The following is a 20,051-nucleotide window of genomic DNA, read 5'->3' as shown; positions in this document are numbered from 1 at the left end:
GGTGCCTGAGCTTGGAGAGCCAGTGGACAGAAATGTTTAAATCTGCTTTTTTCCCCTCTTTCTCCTGAAGGTCTGTTTGGCCTCCTCCTCTCCCTCGACCTTTCACTTTGTCTTGGTCAACTCCTTGCACAGAATAATCACCAACGTAAGTCTGCGACAGGTCAGATGCATTATTTGTTGCACAGATTAGTTGCATATAATAGGTTCATCCGGGCTGTGATACAGTCTTTTTATTGTTTGTGTTGATTTTTTTTTACATGTTCCTTCTCATTTACTGTCTTGTGTTTTGTGGTTTCAGTCCCATCTGGACTGGTGGCCTAAGATCGATGCGGTGTACTGCCACTCCGGAGAGCTTCGCTTTATGTTCTCCGACACCCTCAACCGGGTCATCCAAGGCCTCGGCAGCCACGCCCCGCTACGCATGACACCGGTGAGAAGACGGGAACACGTTGCATTGTTACCCACATTTAGCATGCCACTTTATAATGAGTGTCGAGTTTGAGCACTAGGATCAAATTTTCATTTCTTTTCAATTTGATCAGGTCTATTGGTGTAATTTTTGTCATTTTCTTGCCTAATTAAGATTGGTTTGACTTGATGAGGGGAGTATATTGCTTACATTGCAAGACATTGGTCTGACTATAAATGGCATTCATTTTGACTATTGGATTCGACTCAAAAATTCATATTACTGAATTCATGTCATATGTCATTTGTGGGCAAAATCATTGACAATGTCCAACACTAGTATAGTTGCACTTAAGTAATTTTGCAGAAGCATGGGGAGTTCTGCCCTTTTATTGGTGGTGAATATAGTTGTTAATTAGACATAGGACTACTCAAGTCCTCTTTGGCTTCATACACTGCCAGAATTTGGTAGTGACAACCGAATTTATGAATGAGAGTAAAATATGCAGAGCGCAGTAAAATGACTAGATTGTGTATGTGCGGGAAACAGGAGACACACCACTCCTCCAATCTCACAGTGGATGTAAATAATGTCTGTAACCATAGCAACGTTTTTACTCCAGACCAATATGGCGGCTACCATCGCCTGCTTTTTCAATTTACTTGACACCAGTAACCAGAGGCATCAATTTTCGTCCCTCCAACAGAGTCTGACATTCAAAGAGAAGATGACCACCAGCCTTAAGTTCAAAGAAAAAGCCACAGAACTGGACACTCGGAGTTACAAGTGCCTCCTCCTCGCTCTGGTCAAGCTCATCCACGCCGACCCGAAACTCATGCTGCATGTGAGTCCGCCGTGCCTTCACTTACGCTGCTGCACTCATGTCATATGGGAATAACTGCCGGAACGACTTAACAATTAAAAGCAACAACTTCAAGACGCCATGACTGAAGTTTTTCTGTAGACAAAACCTGAGGTGAAGAGTATTTTCTAGCAGTATTTACCATCTGAAAGTTAAGGAGAACGATATTTTCTGGTAGGAAGCTTGCATCTACTGTCTTTCCCATGTGACGTGAATACAGCATTGACTATATTGACTACAGACTGGCTTGCAGTTTTCTCACAGTTTGTGTGTGTGTGACGTTGCGTGTTAGAACCCGGTGAAGCAAGCCCCAGAGATCCAGAGCAGCACAGCGGAGCTCATCACCGGCCTGGTGCAGCTAGTGCCTCTAACCAACACCACCCAGCTCTCCCAAGAGGCCATGGAGGTCAGATGACCATTTCTTTCTCCATTGCTTGAAAATGTCTTTCCAAGATTCCTTGTTATTCTCTTGCATTTTTCCCAGAAACTTATAGCTAAACCTGAGAGATTGCTAAAGCTAAAAGGATTTTTTTTAAGAAGAATTCAGTTTACAATTTTGCTCTGAGCAGTTTGGATTGTTTCCCTTTTATTGACTATAACTCTGAGACATTCCACCAAATTTGAACATAAGGAACATAAGAACATGTTAAAAAGGTTGAGTAAAAGTTTTGGTAACCATTTTGAATTTTTCTTCAGAAGTCTTCTTCCCATAGTCACAAGTTTATTGGACAGGCCGTAAGTTTGAGAACTGATTAAGTTGAATTAAGCAGTATTTTATTCTTGGTATGTCAATTTACTGCTTAATATTGAGCGTCAGGAGTAGTCATCCGCACATTTGACAATCCCTATGACAATCTTTATTTCTTTGGTTCCCATGCAGTGGAACCCGACTCATTGCTCCACTGCAGCTATGTTCATTAGAATTGTATTTCCTACCCCCGAATCTAAAGAAAAAATTTCAGATGTTTCATTTGTCTTCTTAATGTTTTTTTTTTCTTGTTTTCGTCTGATGTTTTTACTGCAGTGCTTAAAATCACCACATAATGTCGTGTCTCTCTTATCCCTGCTATCTCCTTCCAGGCTCTTTTAGTCCTGCACCAGCCAGAGACCATAGATCTGTGGAACCCTGATGCCCCCATAGAAACCTTCTGGGACATCAGGTACTCTCTCCAGTCCCCCCAGCTCTCCATGAAAACCAAACAAAAAAAAAAAAAATCATAATCCACGGCTCACCTGTCTAAAATCATGACATGTAGTATTTCTTTAATCTATAGATTATGGTTAAAGAGTTAAAGAGTTGCCTAGTGCAGCTTTAAAATTGCGAAAGCCATCCCAAGACAATATATAACCTATTAATCAGAGTGTGATCATTAAACCAATCAGAACTGTCGTCAGAGTTAAACTAGCTCAAGTATGGCAAAGGACATCCTACCCCAGCTGCCTGCCCCCCATGTTTTAATGCAACTCCAAACGGAACCACCTTTTAAACTGTACACCATGGGTACTTAAGCCAATAAAGAGGAAAACTAGACATAATATATAGCATTTAGATCAGCTGTAAAACTGCAGCAAACAAATGCTCAAGGGCTCTATGGGTAATGAAAAGCATTCAGAGGGGAACTAGACTGAAAATAGACTTAAAGCTTAACCACCTCCAGTGACATCTAGAGGCGGCAATCAGCATTTTTCGTGTGATTCCATGATTTTGGTATTTTCATATTCAGTGAAATTCCACAATGGCAGAATCGCAAGAAAGCAATGGGGTCTATCACTGATCCTCTGTGACACTGGACTCCTACTTGATTAACAACCCAAATCGTTGAAGTTTGCGGGATGATGAGCCTCTTTTTTTCAGTTCCCAGGTGCTCTTCCTCATCTGCCGGAAGCTGATCAACCATCAAATGGTCAACGGGACAGAAGTGCTCAAGTGGCTGAGGGAGATCCTCATCTGTAGGAATAAATTCCTGCTGAAGAACAAGGTAGAGGCAAGCTTATTTCTAGTGCACTTTTAACAAACACGCTTGTCACCTAAAGTAAGGAACGCAGATAATGCAAATGCACAAATCCAGATAAAAACAAGATCGAACAAGTACTCTTCATCGCAGCTTAGGTGAAGTGTGCAAATGGAAGTGTCAGAAGGGGATTTGTAAAGATTGAAATGGTACCTGTGCTCTTTATTTTCAAGTGGCTTGCTCAAGTGCCTGTGTGGACATGGAGTACCAAGGACTTAATGGTCAGGGGTTGGTCTAGAGTACAGAGTGAAGCTTACCTGTTAAGCTATTGAGTGATCTAAAGCTAGAGATAGTTAAGGTTTTAATGTCAGCATTCTTTGAGAGGACTAAATAGAGGGTGTGATGTTGACAGGGAGTGTGTCCAAAAACATGTAGTGCTAAATTTACTGTCTGTAAGAGACATAAATGCCTCTTGAAAACATCATCATAATTGTCAATTTGTATATTAAAGGGAAATTAAGCAATCTATGACTTTTATCGACCAAAGAAATTGAAAGAACATTGGGGAGTTTATGTTCCAAAAAAGAGAGATCATGTCTTGGTCTCAAAACAAACAGCAGATGGCGCTCACAACGCATTGGCAATTGCTTTGAATTCAAATCTTCAGTATGATAGTGAAAGGCTCTCTCTCTACCCCAGTCTTTCCTGTCTCTCTCCACTTTCAACTCTCTAATAAAGGCATAAGTGCCATAAGTTTCTCCTCCATGACTACAGCCCAACAAATAGGACATACAGGCTGCACCTGATTGGATGAAGGCTTTCACTCGTTGGGCTGTCCTCGGTATCTGCCCCCGGATTTCAAACTGGAAAAACATGGTGGCTTTTTTGGAAACTTTCTCTTATATTGTGAAAATAGTTCACTGAAATATGTTTCTGAAAACATTTGAGGGAGTTTGTACATGAGTTTGGGGAGTTTCCAGAGGCGGTGAGTCATGTTGGAAGCCCCTGATTTGCAGTAAGTAGACTAGACCTCAACATTATGCAAATGTGATTTTCAAATGGGGTCTACTCTCCATACATTGGGGCTTATAGACAGTAGGGGGAGGAGGCTGTTCATATGGACAATTTTAGCTTTAAATGAACCCCCCAAAAGTCTTAGTGACATTTTGCGTTTTTCCTCCTCTCCACTCCTTACAGGAGTGCGCCACCATGGGCAGCGGCATCCCCATCTGCCGGCAGGCCCAGACCAAGCTGGAGGTTTCTCTTTACATGTTCCTGTGGAGCCCGGATGCCGAGGCGGTGCTGGTCGCCATGTCTTGTTTTCGCCACCTCTGTGAGGAGGCCGACATCCGCAGCGCTGCCGACGAGGTGCCCGTGCAGACCATCCTGCCCAACTACGCCACCTTCAGCGAGCTGGCCTCGGTCAGCAACATGATGGGCACAGGTCGGTCCAAAAAAAAACCCCACGCCGTGTTGACTCCACCTCTACACACTGCAACTGCTCGGGTTGAATCTCTTAAAGCCACAGGATGCAGCTTTTTGCCTTGAGGCAGGAAGTGTAGTGTTAGTCCCGCCCTCCCACTCCTCAGTTCAAGTTCCTGCCCCAACACTTCAAACAGTGGGACACAAGCAAAGTGCAAGAGCAGTTATCTAGCAATAATATACATTACAGCCAAGTTATCATGGAACAGTGATGTGCTGCAATACTGCACTGTACATTCTCGAGTGTGGTAGATTGTTTGGTAGATTCTGGATGTCTAAATTCCTGGATGTAGCACTTAGTCCTCTGTGATCCTGCTCCCTGTAACCCTCTTTTGAGATTTGTCTCAGTCTGAATAGAGAAAATACCAGTGTGGCCAGCTTGGGGACTTTCACTGTCCGTTTCCTTTACCACTTTCCTTCCTCTTTTGGTAGGTCGGTCCACCTTGCAGAAGAGGGTGATGGCCTTGCTGAGGAGGATAGAGCATCCCACTCCAGGAAACATTGAGGTGAAATTCAGTCAAAATTCCTTTTGTCCTCAAATGCCTTTGCTCAATTCACCTCTATTGGTTGAGATGATATACTTGCAGGGTCTGATATTACTTTCTGCCAGGCGTCAAATGCTGGTAAAATCTGTTTTTGGTGGATAAATTGGGGTCACCTCCTACACCGGTTTTTGAGACAGTAACATTTCATTGCTTTGGTTATATACAGTCTTTAGTGTTTGCCCCTGTTAGCCACAGTACTCTCGCTGACTGTGGACCAATCAAATCAAAGCAAAACAATGGCTCTATCAAACAGGCTCCTGATTGGCTGCCTGTTTCGCTAGCTCTACTAGCTCTACTCTCTATTTTTGTTTGTGCTGCCTGGATGGTTAAAAATCTTAACGTTAATTGAAGCTTAAAGGGAAAATCCACCCTAAAACACTTAAACTCTGTTAAATAAAATAGCTTTTGCATATGTACGAGATGTAAACGTTTGTAGTTGAGTTTGTTCTCACTTCTGTCTGTGCACTATTTTGTCCGTTACACCTCTAGGCTTGGGAGGACACGTACGCTAAATGGGACATGGCCACCAAACACATTCTTAACTTCCCCAAAAACAAGGCAGACGACGGGCAGGTAAGGGTGCTTTACAGATGGAACACCGATGACATGGTCTGTACTCGTTGTACCTTTGGGACAGGAGGGTACTATGGATCGGGCTGTGTCCTCCTGTCTGACACACAATTGGGCTACAGACACGCTGAAGATTTTTTTGTTGGTGATTTTGTGTTGAATTTTAAAACTGCCTCCACTGACAGCTTTGTTTCTTTATTTTGTTTTTTTGCATTGGTCTTCAGTTCAATTGGCATGAAAAACGAAAAATTTCTCTTTCTTAAGCTGGAGACACCCTGTTGTGTATGTTACACACAGGGTGTCTCCAGTGTAGCCTCTTCAGTTCTGTGCGTGTGCCACTCAGTGTTGCCGTTCCCCCCCCCCCCCACAGCAGGAGTGGATCAACATGACGGGCTTCCTGTGCGCTCTGGGCGGCGTCTGCCTCCAGCAGCGCACCACCCCCGGCCCGGCCACCTACAGTCCGCCCATGGGCCCCATGAGCGAGCGCAAACACTCCATGATCTCCATGGGCTCGTGCGAGGTGTCCAACCCCGTGGCGTCCGCCGCCTCCTGCTCCTCGTCGGCCTCCAGCGAGACGCCGCTGAGCCGCTTCCTGGACCGGCTGCTGGCCCTGCTGGTCTGCGGCCACGACCGGGTCGGCCTGCACGTCCGCACCAACGTCAAAGACCTGCTGGGGCTGGAGCTCAGCCCTGCCCTCTACCCCATGCTCTTCAACAAGCTGAGGAACAGCATCGGCAAGTTCTTCGACACGCAGGGACCGGTGAGTGGAACTTGGGGGACGATGTTTGGATAAAAATTACCACTTTAATAAGTTGGTTTAAGATGTGGATGTCTTCTGTCGGTGTCAGAAATGCACTCAGTGAGGTCACTCTGTGGTGTTCCAGGTCCCGATAAACGACACTAACACCCAGTTTGTGGAGCAGACCATTGCCATCATGAAGAACCTGCTAGATAACCACACAGAGGGCAGCTCCGAACACCTGGGACAGGCCAGCATTGAGACCATGATGCTCAACCTGGTCAGGTCAGTACACACACACACACACACACACACACACACAAAAATGATATTTATTAGCTTGAGGTTCAGGTCTGAATCTGTTATAGTATTATTGGTTGGAGGTTTATGTATGTTTACTGGTACGCCATGAAATAACCACTACAATTACACCATTTTCTATGAAGTAAAAGCAATGACTTTATAACAGGCCATGCTGGAGTTGTTTTGGGGTGTGCTGATCTCCCTCCTCCCTCCCTCCCTCCCTCCCTCAGGTATGTGCGCATCCTGGGCAACATGGTCCACGCAATCCAGATCAAGACCAAGTTGTGCCAGCTGGTGGAGGTGATGATGGAGAGACGAGACGACCTCTCCTTCTGCCAGGAGATGAAGTTCAGGTCGGTCAGGTCAAGCTGCAGCACCAGCTGCCAATGCCACCTGTGTAGAGTCTGAGAAAGTCTATTAAAATGAATGATCAAAATTTGAGGCCTGTAAAGTAGCAGATGTCTTAAATCTAAACACAGTTGGACTTTTTCTTATTTTTCCCATTCACAATTTTCTATAGGTATGATCAATCAGGAATAGGCTGGTTTTGGCATCTTTGTTACTTTATTTTGGGCTTAAATTCAATTCTAGGTACCATTTAGAAAGTCTTCAATTTATAAACGCAAAAATGTGTCTTATGTTAGTTGTGTTTTCAGTAATAGCCTGCATGACACATATTTAGGTTGGCAGTGTTTTAACTGGTAGTCCTGGTGACCAGGATACTGAGGTTCATGCTGTTGCCTTCCTCTCTCTTATGCAGGAATAAGATGGTGGAGTACCTGACCGACTGGGTGATGGGAACCTCCAACCAAGCTGCTGATGACGATATCAAGTGCCTGACAAGGTGCAACTTTGTTATATGCGCTTGCCTTAATTGATGCATTGATGCACACCTCAGTATTTTATCTTTAGTTTGCTTGCAGGCTGATATTCGTTTTAACCACATGATAAACCTGTGTGTACATGATGCCTTATGCCGGTGTGTGTGTGTGTGTGTGTGTGTGTTGCGGTGCAGGGACCTGGACCAGGCCAGTATGGAGGCAGTCGTATCTCTGCTAGCTGGCCTTCCACTGCAGCCAGAGGAGGGAGACGGAGTAGAACTGATGGAGGCCAAATCCCAGCTCTTCCTCAAGTAAGAAATTACCTCCACTCAACTCCTCTGTCAGAAAAAATCAACAAATCTTTACCACATTAGAGTATGCTTAGATGTTTGACTTTTAGTTTGTTAGATGCTTCCCTTAATATATTGTATAATATCCACCTTCCATGACCTTCCATGGACAGACACACAATATAATGTAACACTAGATCTAATAACCAGTGCTACCCGACCTTTTGATACACTTGATTTAAAACACTTTTGATTGATGGTAGTTCATAGCAGAACTTTTTTTTTTGATTCATGCAGTTCACTGGATCGCCTAGCCAGCCAAGATCAGATATGATGACATTTATGAAGGAATGATTAGTTGGGAATGAAATGATAAAACATCATATCTTATCATGCATACTTCCCATACACAACCAGCATAGTGTTGATCAATTCTACAATAAATATGTCATCAATCAAACTGCATCATACCTGCTTCTGGACGATGTTCACTGGATTACCCAGCCAGCAAAGATGAGATGAGGATCATGTTCCCAGTGAGGAAATTGGATCGTACAAGGGAAAAAAGTTATTACAGGATAAGCCAAAGAAAAACAAAACAGCGAAAAACAAAGAAGAAATAGAACATAAACAGACAATTCCAGAGTATATCAAATAAAATTGTATGAATGAAACTGAATGAAAATGTGAGTTAAGCATTATGAGGGTGTGCAAAAGAGCTCCCGAGCATAGAAACCGATAGACACACAGACAAAGAAAACGCATAGACAAAGAACTAATTACCAACCAAGAGAAGCCCTTTCCTCACCGGAGTCCCTGTCGTCTGCTCTGGTGGTCAGGTACTTCACCCTGTTCATGAACCTGCTGAACGACTGCAGCGAGGTGGAGGACGAGGGCCAGGCGGTGGGTGGGAGGAAGAGGGGCATGTCCCGCCGCCTGGCGTCGCTCCGCCACTGCACGGTCCTGGCCATGTCCAACCTCCTCAACGCCAACGTCGACAGCGGCCTCATGCACTCCATAGGTGAGTAAACCGTTTATAGAGGTATACTTTTTTTTTTGTTTGTTTTCAGGTTTCTCTTGAAAAGGGTTTGACAACCTGATTAAATAGAAGATAAATAAAAATGAAGCCAGTGATGTTATTCGTCATCACTGTTCTTACTTATGAACCACATAAAGTCGGGGGAAAATTCTGTTCATGACGAAGACCTGCAAACTACATTCCCCCCCCCCCCCAAGGTCTGGGCTACCACAAGGACCTGCAGACCCGAGCCACCTTCATGGAAGTGCTGACCAAGATCCTGCAGCAGGGAACGGAGTTCGACACGCTGGCCGAGACGGTGCTGGCCGACCGCTTCGAGAGGCTGGTGGAGCTGGTCACCATGATGGGAGACCAGGGAGAGCTGCCCATCGCCATGGCGCTGGCCAATGTGGTGCCTGGATCCCAGTGGGTGTGTACCTCTGCTTGCTTCTTCATTGGCTTCTTCACTAAAGAATGACTGAAATCCTTCCAATCTGGCCAGTTTGCATCATTTGACATGGAACGCCTCCACTCAGCAGGTTTACCTCGTTTGAATTAGCGGAGCTGCTGTTTTTAACCAATCAGGGTCCAGCATTGTGTATCCATAGCAGTCTTAAAACTCATTAATACTCTTTAAACTAAACTGTATTCATTTTGCAAAACATCATCGAGAACATTATTCTTCTACCGAGCCATAGCATATTTGAAAGCAAAATCATGAAAACGGAATATGTGAGCTTTAATGCTTTTCTTCATGGATTTATCATAATCCACAACAGGGTTTCCCACCGCGCTTTATAGTAAACTTGGGCTGGCTTAATAAAACAACACCCTGCCTGTAAAACTGTAAAACCGTAAAACCATAAAAACCTTAAGTAAGTCCATTAGCAACCTCAAATTATTTCCTTTGTGCTATTGCAAGCCTTCCCTCCCTGTGTTTACTGGTATACTGTGTTAGCCTAGTAAGTAAGTCGATACAATGTAAACTAATTAAATTGGGTTTATTTGCCCTTGCATATTAAACGGCAACGGCATCAATAATATCTGCGGATGTGAGCTGATACCAAGTAGATGTAAAATGCAGTCCCAAATCCACCTGATCTATTTGCATGCGCCGTGTCCCAGGACGAGCTGGCCCGGGTGCTGGTGACGCTGTTCGACTCCCGCCACCTGCTCTACCAGCTCCTGTGGAACATGTTCTCCAAGGAGGTGGAGCTGGCCGACTCCATGCAGACGCTCTTCAGAGGCAACAGCCTGGCCAGCAAAATAATGACCTTCTGTTTTAAGGTAGAGAACACAGCACACACTTCCACTCTACCCTTCCAGTCGAATTAGTCGCGCCGGGTGGAGTATTAGTCCAGGTTTTGACCAATATGGGTCTTTGAAGACTGAAGACTGAAACCGCATTTATTGCAAGATTGAATGCACTTGATTTATTGGATGCTGTGCGGGTTCCTTTGTGTGTGTCAGGTATATGGGGCGGCGTACCTGCAGAAGCTACTGGAACCTTTATTAAGAGGGGTCATCACCACCGCGGAAAACATCAGCTTTGAGGTGGACCCCACCAGGTAAAACTAGCTGCATGTGACATGAAAGAACATTAAACAAGAGAATGCAGTGTTTTTTTATGCAGTATTGTCAAATTTATTGGCTTTTTCAAATGTACAAATACACAGAATCAATGTTATTTATAGCACCTGACATTTGAAGTAAATTGGTACTCTATAACTCTAGTGTATTTCTTGGGGTTGTGATATTGAAACTGATTTTAATGACCCCCAATTTAGTGGTTTTCATGTGTTATTTTAACAACAAAACATTAAAAACCTTGCCATAGATTATTAGAAATTCTGATTACTGTGAACGCTTGATACTGCAGCTGTTGGTGGTTATTTGACCACATGAAAAGGTGTAGTGTTACAGATATCAAAAGGTGATCAGAAGAGTGGCCTATAGTCTAAAGTAGCCCTAATAATCTCAACAAAACCAAATCAAATCCTACAGCCAGTGTGAAATGTTTGTATGTGAATTTTATTAGATACATAGCCTTGGAAAATGTCTGTGTGCTTGTCATCTTGCTTCATTTTTATTTATTTTTTTCGTCCACTTAGGTTGCTAATTGGCTAACCTAAGCTAAATACAGACAAACAGTGATGCACAGTGAATATAAATGTGTATTTACAACAATTAGAAATGTTGGCAATAGACACATGTAAGATTATTGCTCACACGGTCTGATAGTGATATGCAGTAATAGTCTGATACTGATATTCCATGTTAAAGGACAATGGAAAACATGTGGGGTTGGGGGTTCATTAAAGGAATAGTTCAGAATTTTCACCCTCATGTCAGTTGAAACACCGGGGAAATTTGTATGGTCAATATTGCAGCCTTCTCTAAAACAACTGGAGTGAATGGAGACTTATTTTCCCCCATCCAACCCGAACAGATATGAACGTAAAATGTATTTTTTTGTTTGTAATAGCTGTCAGACGGCAGTTGCTTGTCAAAGGAACGCTGGTTGGAGCTCCCTCTCTCTCTCTCTCTCTCTCCCCGCAGACTGGAGCAAGGGGAGAACCTGGAGGAGAACCAGAGGAACCTGCTGCAGATCACCGACCGATTCTTCCAGGCCATCATCGGCTCGTCCAGCGAGTTCCCCCCGCAGCTCCGCAGCGTCTGCCACTGTCTCTACCAGGTAAGCTACCTCCCCCCTAACCAACCCCCCCCCCCCCCCCCCCACCCCACCCCACACACCCCAACGTGGCCACCGGCTGCTCACCCCGACCCCCCCTCTGCCTTCATCTGTATGTGTGTGTGCACTGTCACTTGCACATTTCAAGCTACTGCCTCTCCACTCTGAGGTTTCCCCCGACGCCGCTGAACTCACTGCTCTCTCAAATCACGTGCATTAGGACACTAACTTACATACACATACAGTAGGGTTTGACCGATATGAGTTTTGATACTGAAACCTTTGTTTTTGAATTGAAGCTACCGGTATCTAACATCTTTAAATGTCCCCAAATGTTTTTTCGACACCGACTAACTGATATCCTATTTTTAATAAAAGACCAGTATTGGCCCAATATGTCGGCAAACCAGTATATCGGTCTAACCCTTGCAACATGCAAACCATTTCTACTAGACAAACTGCCTTATACGAAAGCACACCATTGAGTACTTTCTGCCGTTTCCACCTAAATGTCTGATGAGCAGCCTCACATTGCTGCTACCAGGGTAAAACGGATGCTCCACAGCTTAGCTCACTCATGCTCAACAACCATACATACAAACTGAATGAATAGCCAATGTTATATTGCAGCTTAATGTTGTTTAATTTGTTGCCAATTCAAAATGGTTTATGCCCACACCCCCAAAAAAGTGGTTTGGGACGTCAATCAAATATCAATATAAAATGAATCAAGTGAAGATTTTGTGTTTTTTTTTCCGGTACCATCTTTGGTTAATCATTCCTCATGTTGGATTTCCATTTGCAACACCATGTGGAGGCACACGCATACAAACTAATACAGTCTGCTGAAGTAAACACACGCAAACGCATGCATGGACACGCATAAAATACCTTGGGAGCAGTGACGAAAACTTTTGTAACAGCAGTTATTAAAGATTTGCCAATGTTGTCCAAGATGTGAATGTGTGTTTACGCCTCCAGTGGTTAGGGCTGTGCTACCTGTATGTGTGTGTGTGTGTGTGTGCGTGTGTGCGTGTGTGTAGCTGGTGCTGTGACCATGATTGTGCTCATCTCTGTTCTGTAGGCTACTTGCCACTCTCTACTGAATAAAGCAACAGTAAAAGAAAAAAAGGAAAACAAAAAAGCAGTAAGTTCAGAGAATCTGTTTTTCCCTCAGCCACTTTTCCCCCTAAAGCAAAAAAGCCTTTTTTGCATTTTCTTCATTTGATTTTTTTTTTCTTCATTTTTTTTAAATTTGGTTTTAATTTGGTGTTTCTCTGGAAATGTTTTATTCTTTTCTCCATATTCAAGTTTGTGTACAACCCTCTTTTAAAATCATTGTACTAATATTGGCGCCAAGTTGCTTCCATTTTATTTATTGTTTTCAATTAACAACTCCCAAAAACCAGTGGCATTCTTCTCATGATATCTCCCTCTTTTCTTTCTGATCTCTCTGTTTGCACTCCAGGAGACTATTTCTCAGAACATTTCATCTGCACTGGAAATGATCCATGTTGTTTTAAATCATATTGCTTCATCTCATCCTGATCCAAAGGATAAAATCCCCCCCTCCTCCACACACAGACACAAACACACACACACACACACACACACACACACACACACCACCACCACCAGGCAGTGTAGAGGACCCCCACCTGACATGTTACACAAGACAATGAATTTGCTTTAGATGAAATGTTCTGAAAAAACTGGCCTCCTAATGTCATGGGTTGGATTCTTGGGCTGGTATCTGAATGGGAAAATTCACCCTAAAACGGAACAGTTTTTTATCACCTTTCGCAGTTCAGGTTGGATTTGCAACCACAAAACCACATTAACCCCATGCTGATGTTTTATTTTTTTATAGAAGCTTGTCTATCATCATAGTGTGACATCCTAAATAATTAAAAAGCTACTACGGTTTTGCTAGTTGAGCAAAAAGATAAATTATAGTATCTCCCAGTCTCTCATTCATTGCTTTTGGAACATGTCCAAAATGTTTCAGCGGATTATGTCACAGTTTAGTCTCGGTTGTTTGGCTTCTCGTTTAAACAAACATAAAACCTGTTCATAATAACGGCAATTATTGAGTTGCCCAGGATGATCAGAATGAGGTAAGTGATGTTTTCGGGTGGATTTTCTCTTACTGGCGTCTAGAGGTAGCTTGGCTTGAAGGGTAGCGCTTTGGGATGTGGGTTGGCTGCTGTCGCTGAGTGCTGCTCAATGAGGCCAGATATTCCTGCAGTGAGCATCTGCATCTGGACGGTTGCTAACACTAGATGGAACCACCAGCGTGGAAAGTTGCAACACTGGCTGGGCTGCAATTTGATTCACCTGCATTGCTGCAGTGCATACAACACTGTCAAAGGAGACCAAGAGAAAACGATGAACTGAAGTCACCGAAGCTCGGTAAAAGATGACACACTAGTCGAGGCTTATTGTTGAGCCGTGGATAAGGATGCAGCAATAGTCAGATAGTCCTATCTCTCAGTCTCTCCCTCTCTCTCTCTGCAGAAAGTAATGCAGTATTTCCTATATCAGTTTGCCATTTGCTTAGTTTATTTCTATTCTTTTGTAACCTAACCTTTATTATATAGATAACAGGTTTTGACAGACAACTTTAAACTAGATCAATGTGTGGCTGTTAAATTTAACATAGTAAAGAACTTTGCTGTTCCTGCAACGCTGTGCCAGCGTCAGGATGTGGATTTGAATACTAGATCATTTTGGACTCTTTTCAGATATAGTTAACTGCCAAAATAAAGAAAACACTGGTACTGAGTATCTAAATAGGGCCTTGGGCAGCCATGAGCTGCCAGAACAGCTTCAGTGCATCTTGGCATAGAATCTACACCTCACCTACAGCGTGCAAAACAAGTTTACACCCCATGCCTACAACTTCTTGTGGCATTACTCATACATATACTTTACTTGTCCGCTTGTTGAGAAGGATGACTCATCTGACTACATGACTGTTTGTCCACAGTTTATTGGATCTGTATTGATCCTCCGTAAAGAAATTCTCTATTCTCGTGCCCTGTCTGAAGATCTCGCGTTACGCATAGGCTCATAATAGGCTTAAAATCAATCAGTAAAATTTATTCTAAAATGGACAGGCAACCAGTAAAGAGATGCTAACATGGGGGAGATATGGCCCCGACATTTAGTTTGGATTAAAAGCATTTCTACAGCATTTTGAACACGCTGGAGCCTTTTTGGTTAAGACCGGATATTGCAGTTATCAAGGTGAGATTAGATAAAAGCATGTATAATCTTCTCTGTATCACTGAAAAGTGAGAGCAGCGAGACGTATGTAATTTTTGCTGTGTTCCTGAGATGAATAAAGCATGACTGAACAGGCTTTTTTCTTATGCGTCTCAAAGTTAAGGCTCAGTTCAAATAGGACTCCTACGTTTCGAGGCAGGCTTTGCTGATTTAGTGGACTGAGGACAGGTCGAATTTGGTGTGCTTAGGTCCTATCAAAAGGACTTCAGTTTTGTTAGAATTGAATTGTAAAAACGTTTTGGACATCCAGTCCTTGACATTGTTAAATAACTATGCAGAGAGGCCAACTTATTTAGTTTGTTCGGTTGACTGAGAGTTACAGCTGGATATCATCGGCGTAACAATGGAAGGTGATGCTATGCTGCATAATTAAGTGACATAGAGGGAGCATATACAGGGAGAATAATATTGGTCCAAGAATCAAGCCTTGTGGCAGACCACAAGTGATCGAGGACTGTGAGGAAACCTAGCCGTCAATGGGCACATGGAATTTCCCATCAGTCAAGTATGACAAGAACCAATGTCAGGACCAGGACGGTCCCTGAAATATGGACCCACTGCTTCAATCTATCAGTGAGGTTACCATGGTCTACAGTATCAAATGCAGCACTGAGGTTAAGCACCATTAACACTGAGCACTTGCCTGCATCAGTATTTTTCAAGATATAGTTTGCAACCTTGACAAAGGGCAGCTTCAGTGCTGAGTGAAGGAGTAGCCAAAATGATATGCAACTGGCACTGCCAGCATTTTTGCATGACTCTAAGCATGATGGGATGTTAATTGGTTAATGACTGTGGGGACCACACCAGTGTAGAAGCACCTACTCTCAATATACAGTGTATATATATGTGTATATATACATATATTTATATTTATTTTGGCAGGTACCTGCATATAGTCAATTTTGCTTGACTGTGGGCCCATTTGTCCTTGATTGGCATATCATTATATATTCAGCCAATTTGCTTGTCATTAAGGTGACTGAATAGCTTAGTCAGCAATGTCAATCTTAAAATTGATTACTAACAATTTACAAAATCTGGCTTCTTGCCATTAAATGCCCACGTTGTGTGTATAGCATGGAAAGTTACAATCCAGATTTCAGTCTATATGTATTTTAGATATGGGTCAGTAGCTGAATAATATGTTCTGTTTTGAAAAAACAAAAACATATCCTTTCATTCTCTGATTTACTGTATGTTTGACCTTACTGCAGTTTGAGCCTGTGTGTGAACCTTTGTTTTTGGTGATATAAAGTCTGGGCTGAGTTTAATATGGATTTGATTAGGTTAGAGGCAGCAGGCCCCCTCAGGATATGAGCTTGAGCTGATTGAATTCACAGATAAGTTCTGGGGAATCCAGTTTTCAGTTGAATGATCATGAAGTCACTTATATTCTGGGAACTTCGTGTGGTCCATCTCTTTCCACAAGCCCTCTATTTTTGACTTGACTTGACTCTATTTTTGTGCATTTTGCACTACAATTTACCCAGGACTTAGCATAGGTGTATGTATTTCCTCTTTGGATTTTGCATAGGAAGAAATGCTTCAGTTGTCCATTTGCACTGGAATTGTTGTATGCATGTGAACATACCTACATACCATGCAAGGTGGTTTTGACATTTTTTGCCAATACCATCACATCAGTGATTTTGAAGCCACAGGTGGAATCCTGGATTGTCGGGACAGTGAATGTCTTTGTATGCGAGTATGTTTGCATATGCATGTTGGTATTTGTTCTGTGGGTTAACGTCAGTGCTTCCTTTATCGGACACGTCTCCTTCCGATGTGCTTCTTTACCTGAAGTTCTCCTGCGAACGCAAGGATAACCACCTTATTTCACAGGACAATTTGATCTCAGGTTTACCCCTTTTGGAACAACACACCCTTATTTCACAGGAGAAAGTCAGTTTGATTGCCTGCTGAAGTCGGATAGGTGCATCTGTCTAAACAAGTGCTGAACGAGCAATTTTTCAGTTGTGGTCGCTTCTGTTTTCCCATCTTCTAAGCTTTGTATTAATGGGCGCTGCTACAGCCCAGATCCATGTCTCGTCAATAGATAGTTGGGGAAGAAGGGGGAACAGTACCGGCCATTAAGCACTCACAGATACGGGCTTGGCTGCAGGTCTGATAATAGAATTGGGGGTTTGAGTCGGGGCGGGGGAAGGGGGGGGTTTGTGCTGCATCACTAATCGTCCATCGCAGGAGAAAGACGCATATCGATTTTAGAACTACTTATTTATTGACTTGTTGGAAAGTTGTCAGTGGCCAGCGTTGGCAAGACCGTGTCCGATCATGGAACTTGTGACGTTACGTGTGTAAGTTCTTGCACCTCTGGAATGTGTCACACACAAGCCTGCTTTCCCCCCCAAAGCAAAGGCGCGATGTGTGCTCCCGTGATATGTTTGGATGGTCACCAGTGTGGGTCATTCACTGCTTCGCTCCACCACTCATGGCTCCGCACCTGTCACCCATCTTCTCTTTTTTGCGGTGATGAATTACACTCTTCATTCGTCACCACATGATTTGCCATTTCTCCCAACAGCGAAGAGACTGTTGGATTCCTTGTCTTGCCGTGTCTTCATCCGCCTCTCTCTCTCTCTCTCTCTCTCTCTCTCTCTCTCTCTCTCTCTCTCTTACTCTGGCTGGCTTTAACTGTAGTGAGAACTTTCCTTGCTCTTGTTACAGCCCAAAATGAGTTTTGATTGTTTTTCCCAAATCTCTCTTCATGTGTCTTTCTCCTCTGTTCCTCCTTCTGAACCCACTGTTCTCCCCGACCCCCTTTCACGTTTTTTGGCCATGTCTCGCCCAACTCTGCTCCCTTCCCTGTTACATTGTTTTTTGTTTTTTTTTTCTTTCTCACATCATTTCATCTTTTTTGCTCCTTAATGTGTTGAAATCCATCTTGTTTTCTCCCTCCCTTTACTCAAACCCCATCCCCTCCTCAAATCTTGCTCTACCGTTCCCCCTCTATTCCACATTTCCCCATTGTTTTTTCGTTTCCCCTTTCTCTCCCTCCGCCCCCCCCTCTCCATCCGTCTTTATCCAGGTGGTGAGTCAGCGGTTCCCTCAGAACAGCATCGGCGCGGTGGGCAGTGCCATGTTTCTGCGCTTTGTCAACCCAGCAATTGTGTCCCCCTATGAGGCCGGCATTTTGGAGAAGAAGCCCCTGCCCAGGATAGAGCGGGGTCTCAAACTCATGTCCAAGGTAAAGGAGATGAGCGTAAGAGAAGAGAGACACGTATATTCCAATCAGGTTTTTAGCAGGTGCTGGAGTATAGCAGCTCAAAGTGGATTCAATCAGGAAACACCGTGCACTGCTTCCAGTGCTCCCAAATGTATTCATCTGTTCCACAACGTTTCGACTGTACGTCTTCATAAGGTATCATGCCAGAGACATCCTTACTCATGATTGGGAAACTGAATGGCCTTTCATACAGTCCTGTCATTTTGCCCTCCCCCCCCAAAATTGAATTGAAAGTCAAACAGAAACGGCATTTCGATGTTGTCTTGCTTTCGTAATTTGGCGGATTTCCGGTGGGAACAGGACGTTGGGGCTGGACATAACACAGAGAGGGACTGTTCTGAAGTGGGCAGGTTGGACCAGAACAAACATGGAAAAATGGCAATGCAGCCCAAAGCACTTTCTTTTAGGATTGCCTTTTAATATTCAAGTTGTGTTTCCCTGTCTTTTTCCTTCAGATCCTGCAGAGCATTGCCAACCATGTCTTGTTTACTAAAGAGGAGCACATGAGGCCTTTTAATGACTTTGTGAAGAGCAACTTTGACTCAGCCAGACGGTAAGGCACTTGGAACATGATCCCTACAAAAGCCTCCAAATAGTAGCTCACTGACTGTTCCTCGCATATGGACGTATAAAATATAGCTAGCTAGCCAGCTAGTTCATGAACATTGGGGCGTGTTTATGATAAGTCTGGAAAAACGGGAATTTTGAAATTGGAAATGAGTAGGAGCCCTGTCTAAGGTCTTCATCCCTGCCCCCTCCCACCATGCTCCTGCAGGTTTTTCTTGGACATAGCGTCTGACTCGCCGCCCAGTGACTCTGTCAACCACAGTTTGTCCTTCATCAGCGACGGCAATGTGCTGGCCCTCCACCGACTGCTGTGGAACAACCAGGAGAGGATCGGCCAGTACCTCTCCAGCAACAGGTCTGGAAACGCATAGAAATAGTGTGGAATAGATGATTTTATCAAGCGGAACATTTGTCTCTCTTAGTTTGGTGAAAGAACAGGCTGACTTCACCCCATATATTTCTGCTGCAGGTAACAGTCCATATGATGCTTAAAGAAATACACCAAGATTGTTGAGTGAGAGTAGGCTCCATGCTAACACTTTAGCATACACTATGTTGAGTGATTATAGGCTCCATGCTAACACTTAAGTTGACCGACAGACTACCAAAAACGTGGTGTATTCCTTTAATGGACCACAGAACTGCCTTGCAATCATGAGACACTGACCTAAAATCTAATTAGGAGTAAACAAATGTCATATATATTTAGTCTATGTTATAAGCTTCCTTATATAAAACACAAGCAACAGTGAATTTACAGTGTTGTGTTGTTATGGTTGTGACTGGTATGTCTCCTTAAAATATTATTTGTGTATGAAGGGGTGCACTGATATTCTTGTGAAATATTGGTTGATACAATACATTTTTCTCTTTCTCTCTCATAATTTATTCTACACTTGCTAATGCTACAGTCTATATTGTGCAGTAAAAGTAATGGATCAGGTCAGTGCTTGGTATTCAGTGATACATAATTCGTAGTAGTCAGAAAAAATTATATAGGTGCATCCCTTCATTTCAGTGCATATTATAGTAAGATTGAACATCAAATAACATATTTTAACATACGCCATCTGCCTTTGTTTCCCATGTTCCTTTTACTGTTTTTAATAGAGAGCTAATTTTATACACTTGATCTTTTTGCTACGATTTATCTTATCAAGAGTGTGTCAAGAGCACCAAAATTGAGTATCTAGTATCTAGGAGACGTTTTGCCATATAATAGTTGAGATACACTAATACTCAAAATTAAAATTTCTTTTGAGTTGT

The 20,051-nt window shown here is 43.2% G+C and overlaps 1 protein-coding gene across 3 annotated transcripts in view; it reads left to right on the top strand.

Moving 5' to 3' along the window:
* LOC139646243 (neurofibromin) overlaps positions 1 to 20,051 on the top strand; it is a 77,655-nt gene that overhangs the window by 18,263 nt on the left and 39,341 nt on the right. For 2 of the 3 annotated variants that reach the window (XM_071522208.1, XM_071522206.1), the window contains exons 11-33: positions 71 to 145; positions 299 to 430; positions 1,116 to 1,253; positions 1,564 to 1,677; positions 2,352 to 2,431; positions 3,127 to 3,250; positions 4,421 to 4,667; positions 5,138 to 5,211; positions 5,740 to 5,823; positions 6,191 to 6,580; positions 6,705 to 6,844; positions 7,093 to 7,215; positions 7,623 to 7,706; positions 7,878 to 7,994; positions 8,813 to 8,994; positions 9,210 to 9,421; positions 10,117 to 10,278; positions 10,462 to 10,559; positions 11,551 to 11,686; positions 12,768 to 12,830; positions 18,021 to 18,179; positions 18,674 to 18,771; positions 18,994 to 19,140. In XM_071522208.1, the coding sequence (XP_071378309.1) occupies positions 71 to 145; positions 299 to 430; positions 1,116 to 1,253; positions 1,564 to 1,677; positions 2,352 to 2,431; positions 3,127 to 3,250; positions 4,421 to 4,667; positions 5,138 to 5,211; positions 5,740 to 5,823; positions 6,191 to 6,580; positions 6,705 to 6,844; positions 7,093 to 7,215; positions 7,623 to 7,706; positions 7,878 to 7,994; positions 8,813 to 8,994; positions 9,210 to 9,421; positions 10,117 to 10,278; positions 10,462 to 10,559; positions 11,551 to 11,686; positions 12,768 to 12,830; positions 18,021 to 18,179; positions 18,674 to 18,771; positions 18,994 to 19,140 (3,179 nt within the window). The remainder of the gene's footprint in view (positions 1 to 70; positions 146 to 298; positions 431 to 1,115; positions 1,254 to 1,563; positions 1,678 to 2,351; positions 2,432 to 3,126; positions 3,251 to 4,420; positions 4,668 to 5,137; positions 5,212 to 5,739; positions 5,824 to 6,190; positions 6,581 to 6,704; positions 6,845 to 7,092; positions 7,216 to 7,622; positions 7,707 to 7,877; positions 7,995 to 8,812; positions 8,995 to 9,209; positions 9,422 to 10,116; positions 10,279 to 10,461; positions 10,560 to 11,550; positions 11,687 to 12,767; positions 12,831 to 18,020; positions 18,180 to 18,673; positions 18,772 to 18,993; positions 19,141 to 20,051) is intronic. The other variant, XM_071522207.1, reaches the window with a different exon arrangement.

This window comes from Centroberyx affinis, unplaced genomic scaffold (assembly GCF_046629955.1).
Source record: "Centroberyx affinis isolate AG114_WGS23_722 - 3 ecotype Tasmania unplaced genomic scaffold, CSIRO-AGI_Caff_v1 ptg000966l_1, whole genome shotgun sequence".
Classification (NCBI taxonomy): domain Eukaryota; kingdom Metazoa; phylum Chordata; class Actinopteri; order Beryciformes; family Berycidae; genus Centroberyx; species Centroberyx affinis.
The sequence above is the reverse complement of the archived record's forward strand: the minus strand, read 5'-3'. Positions and strand labels throughout refer to the sequence as shown.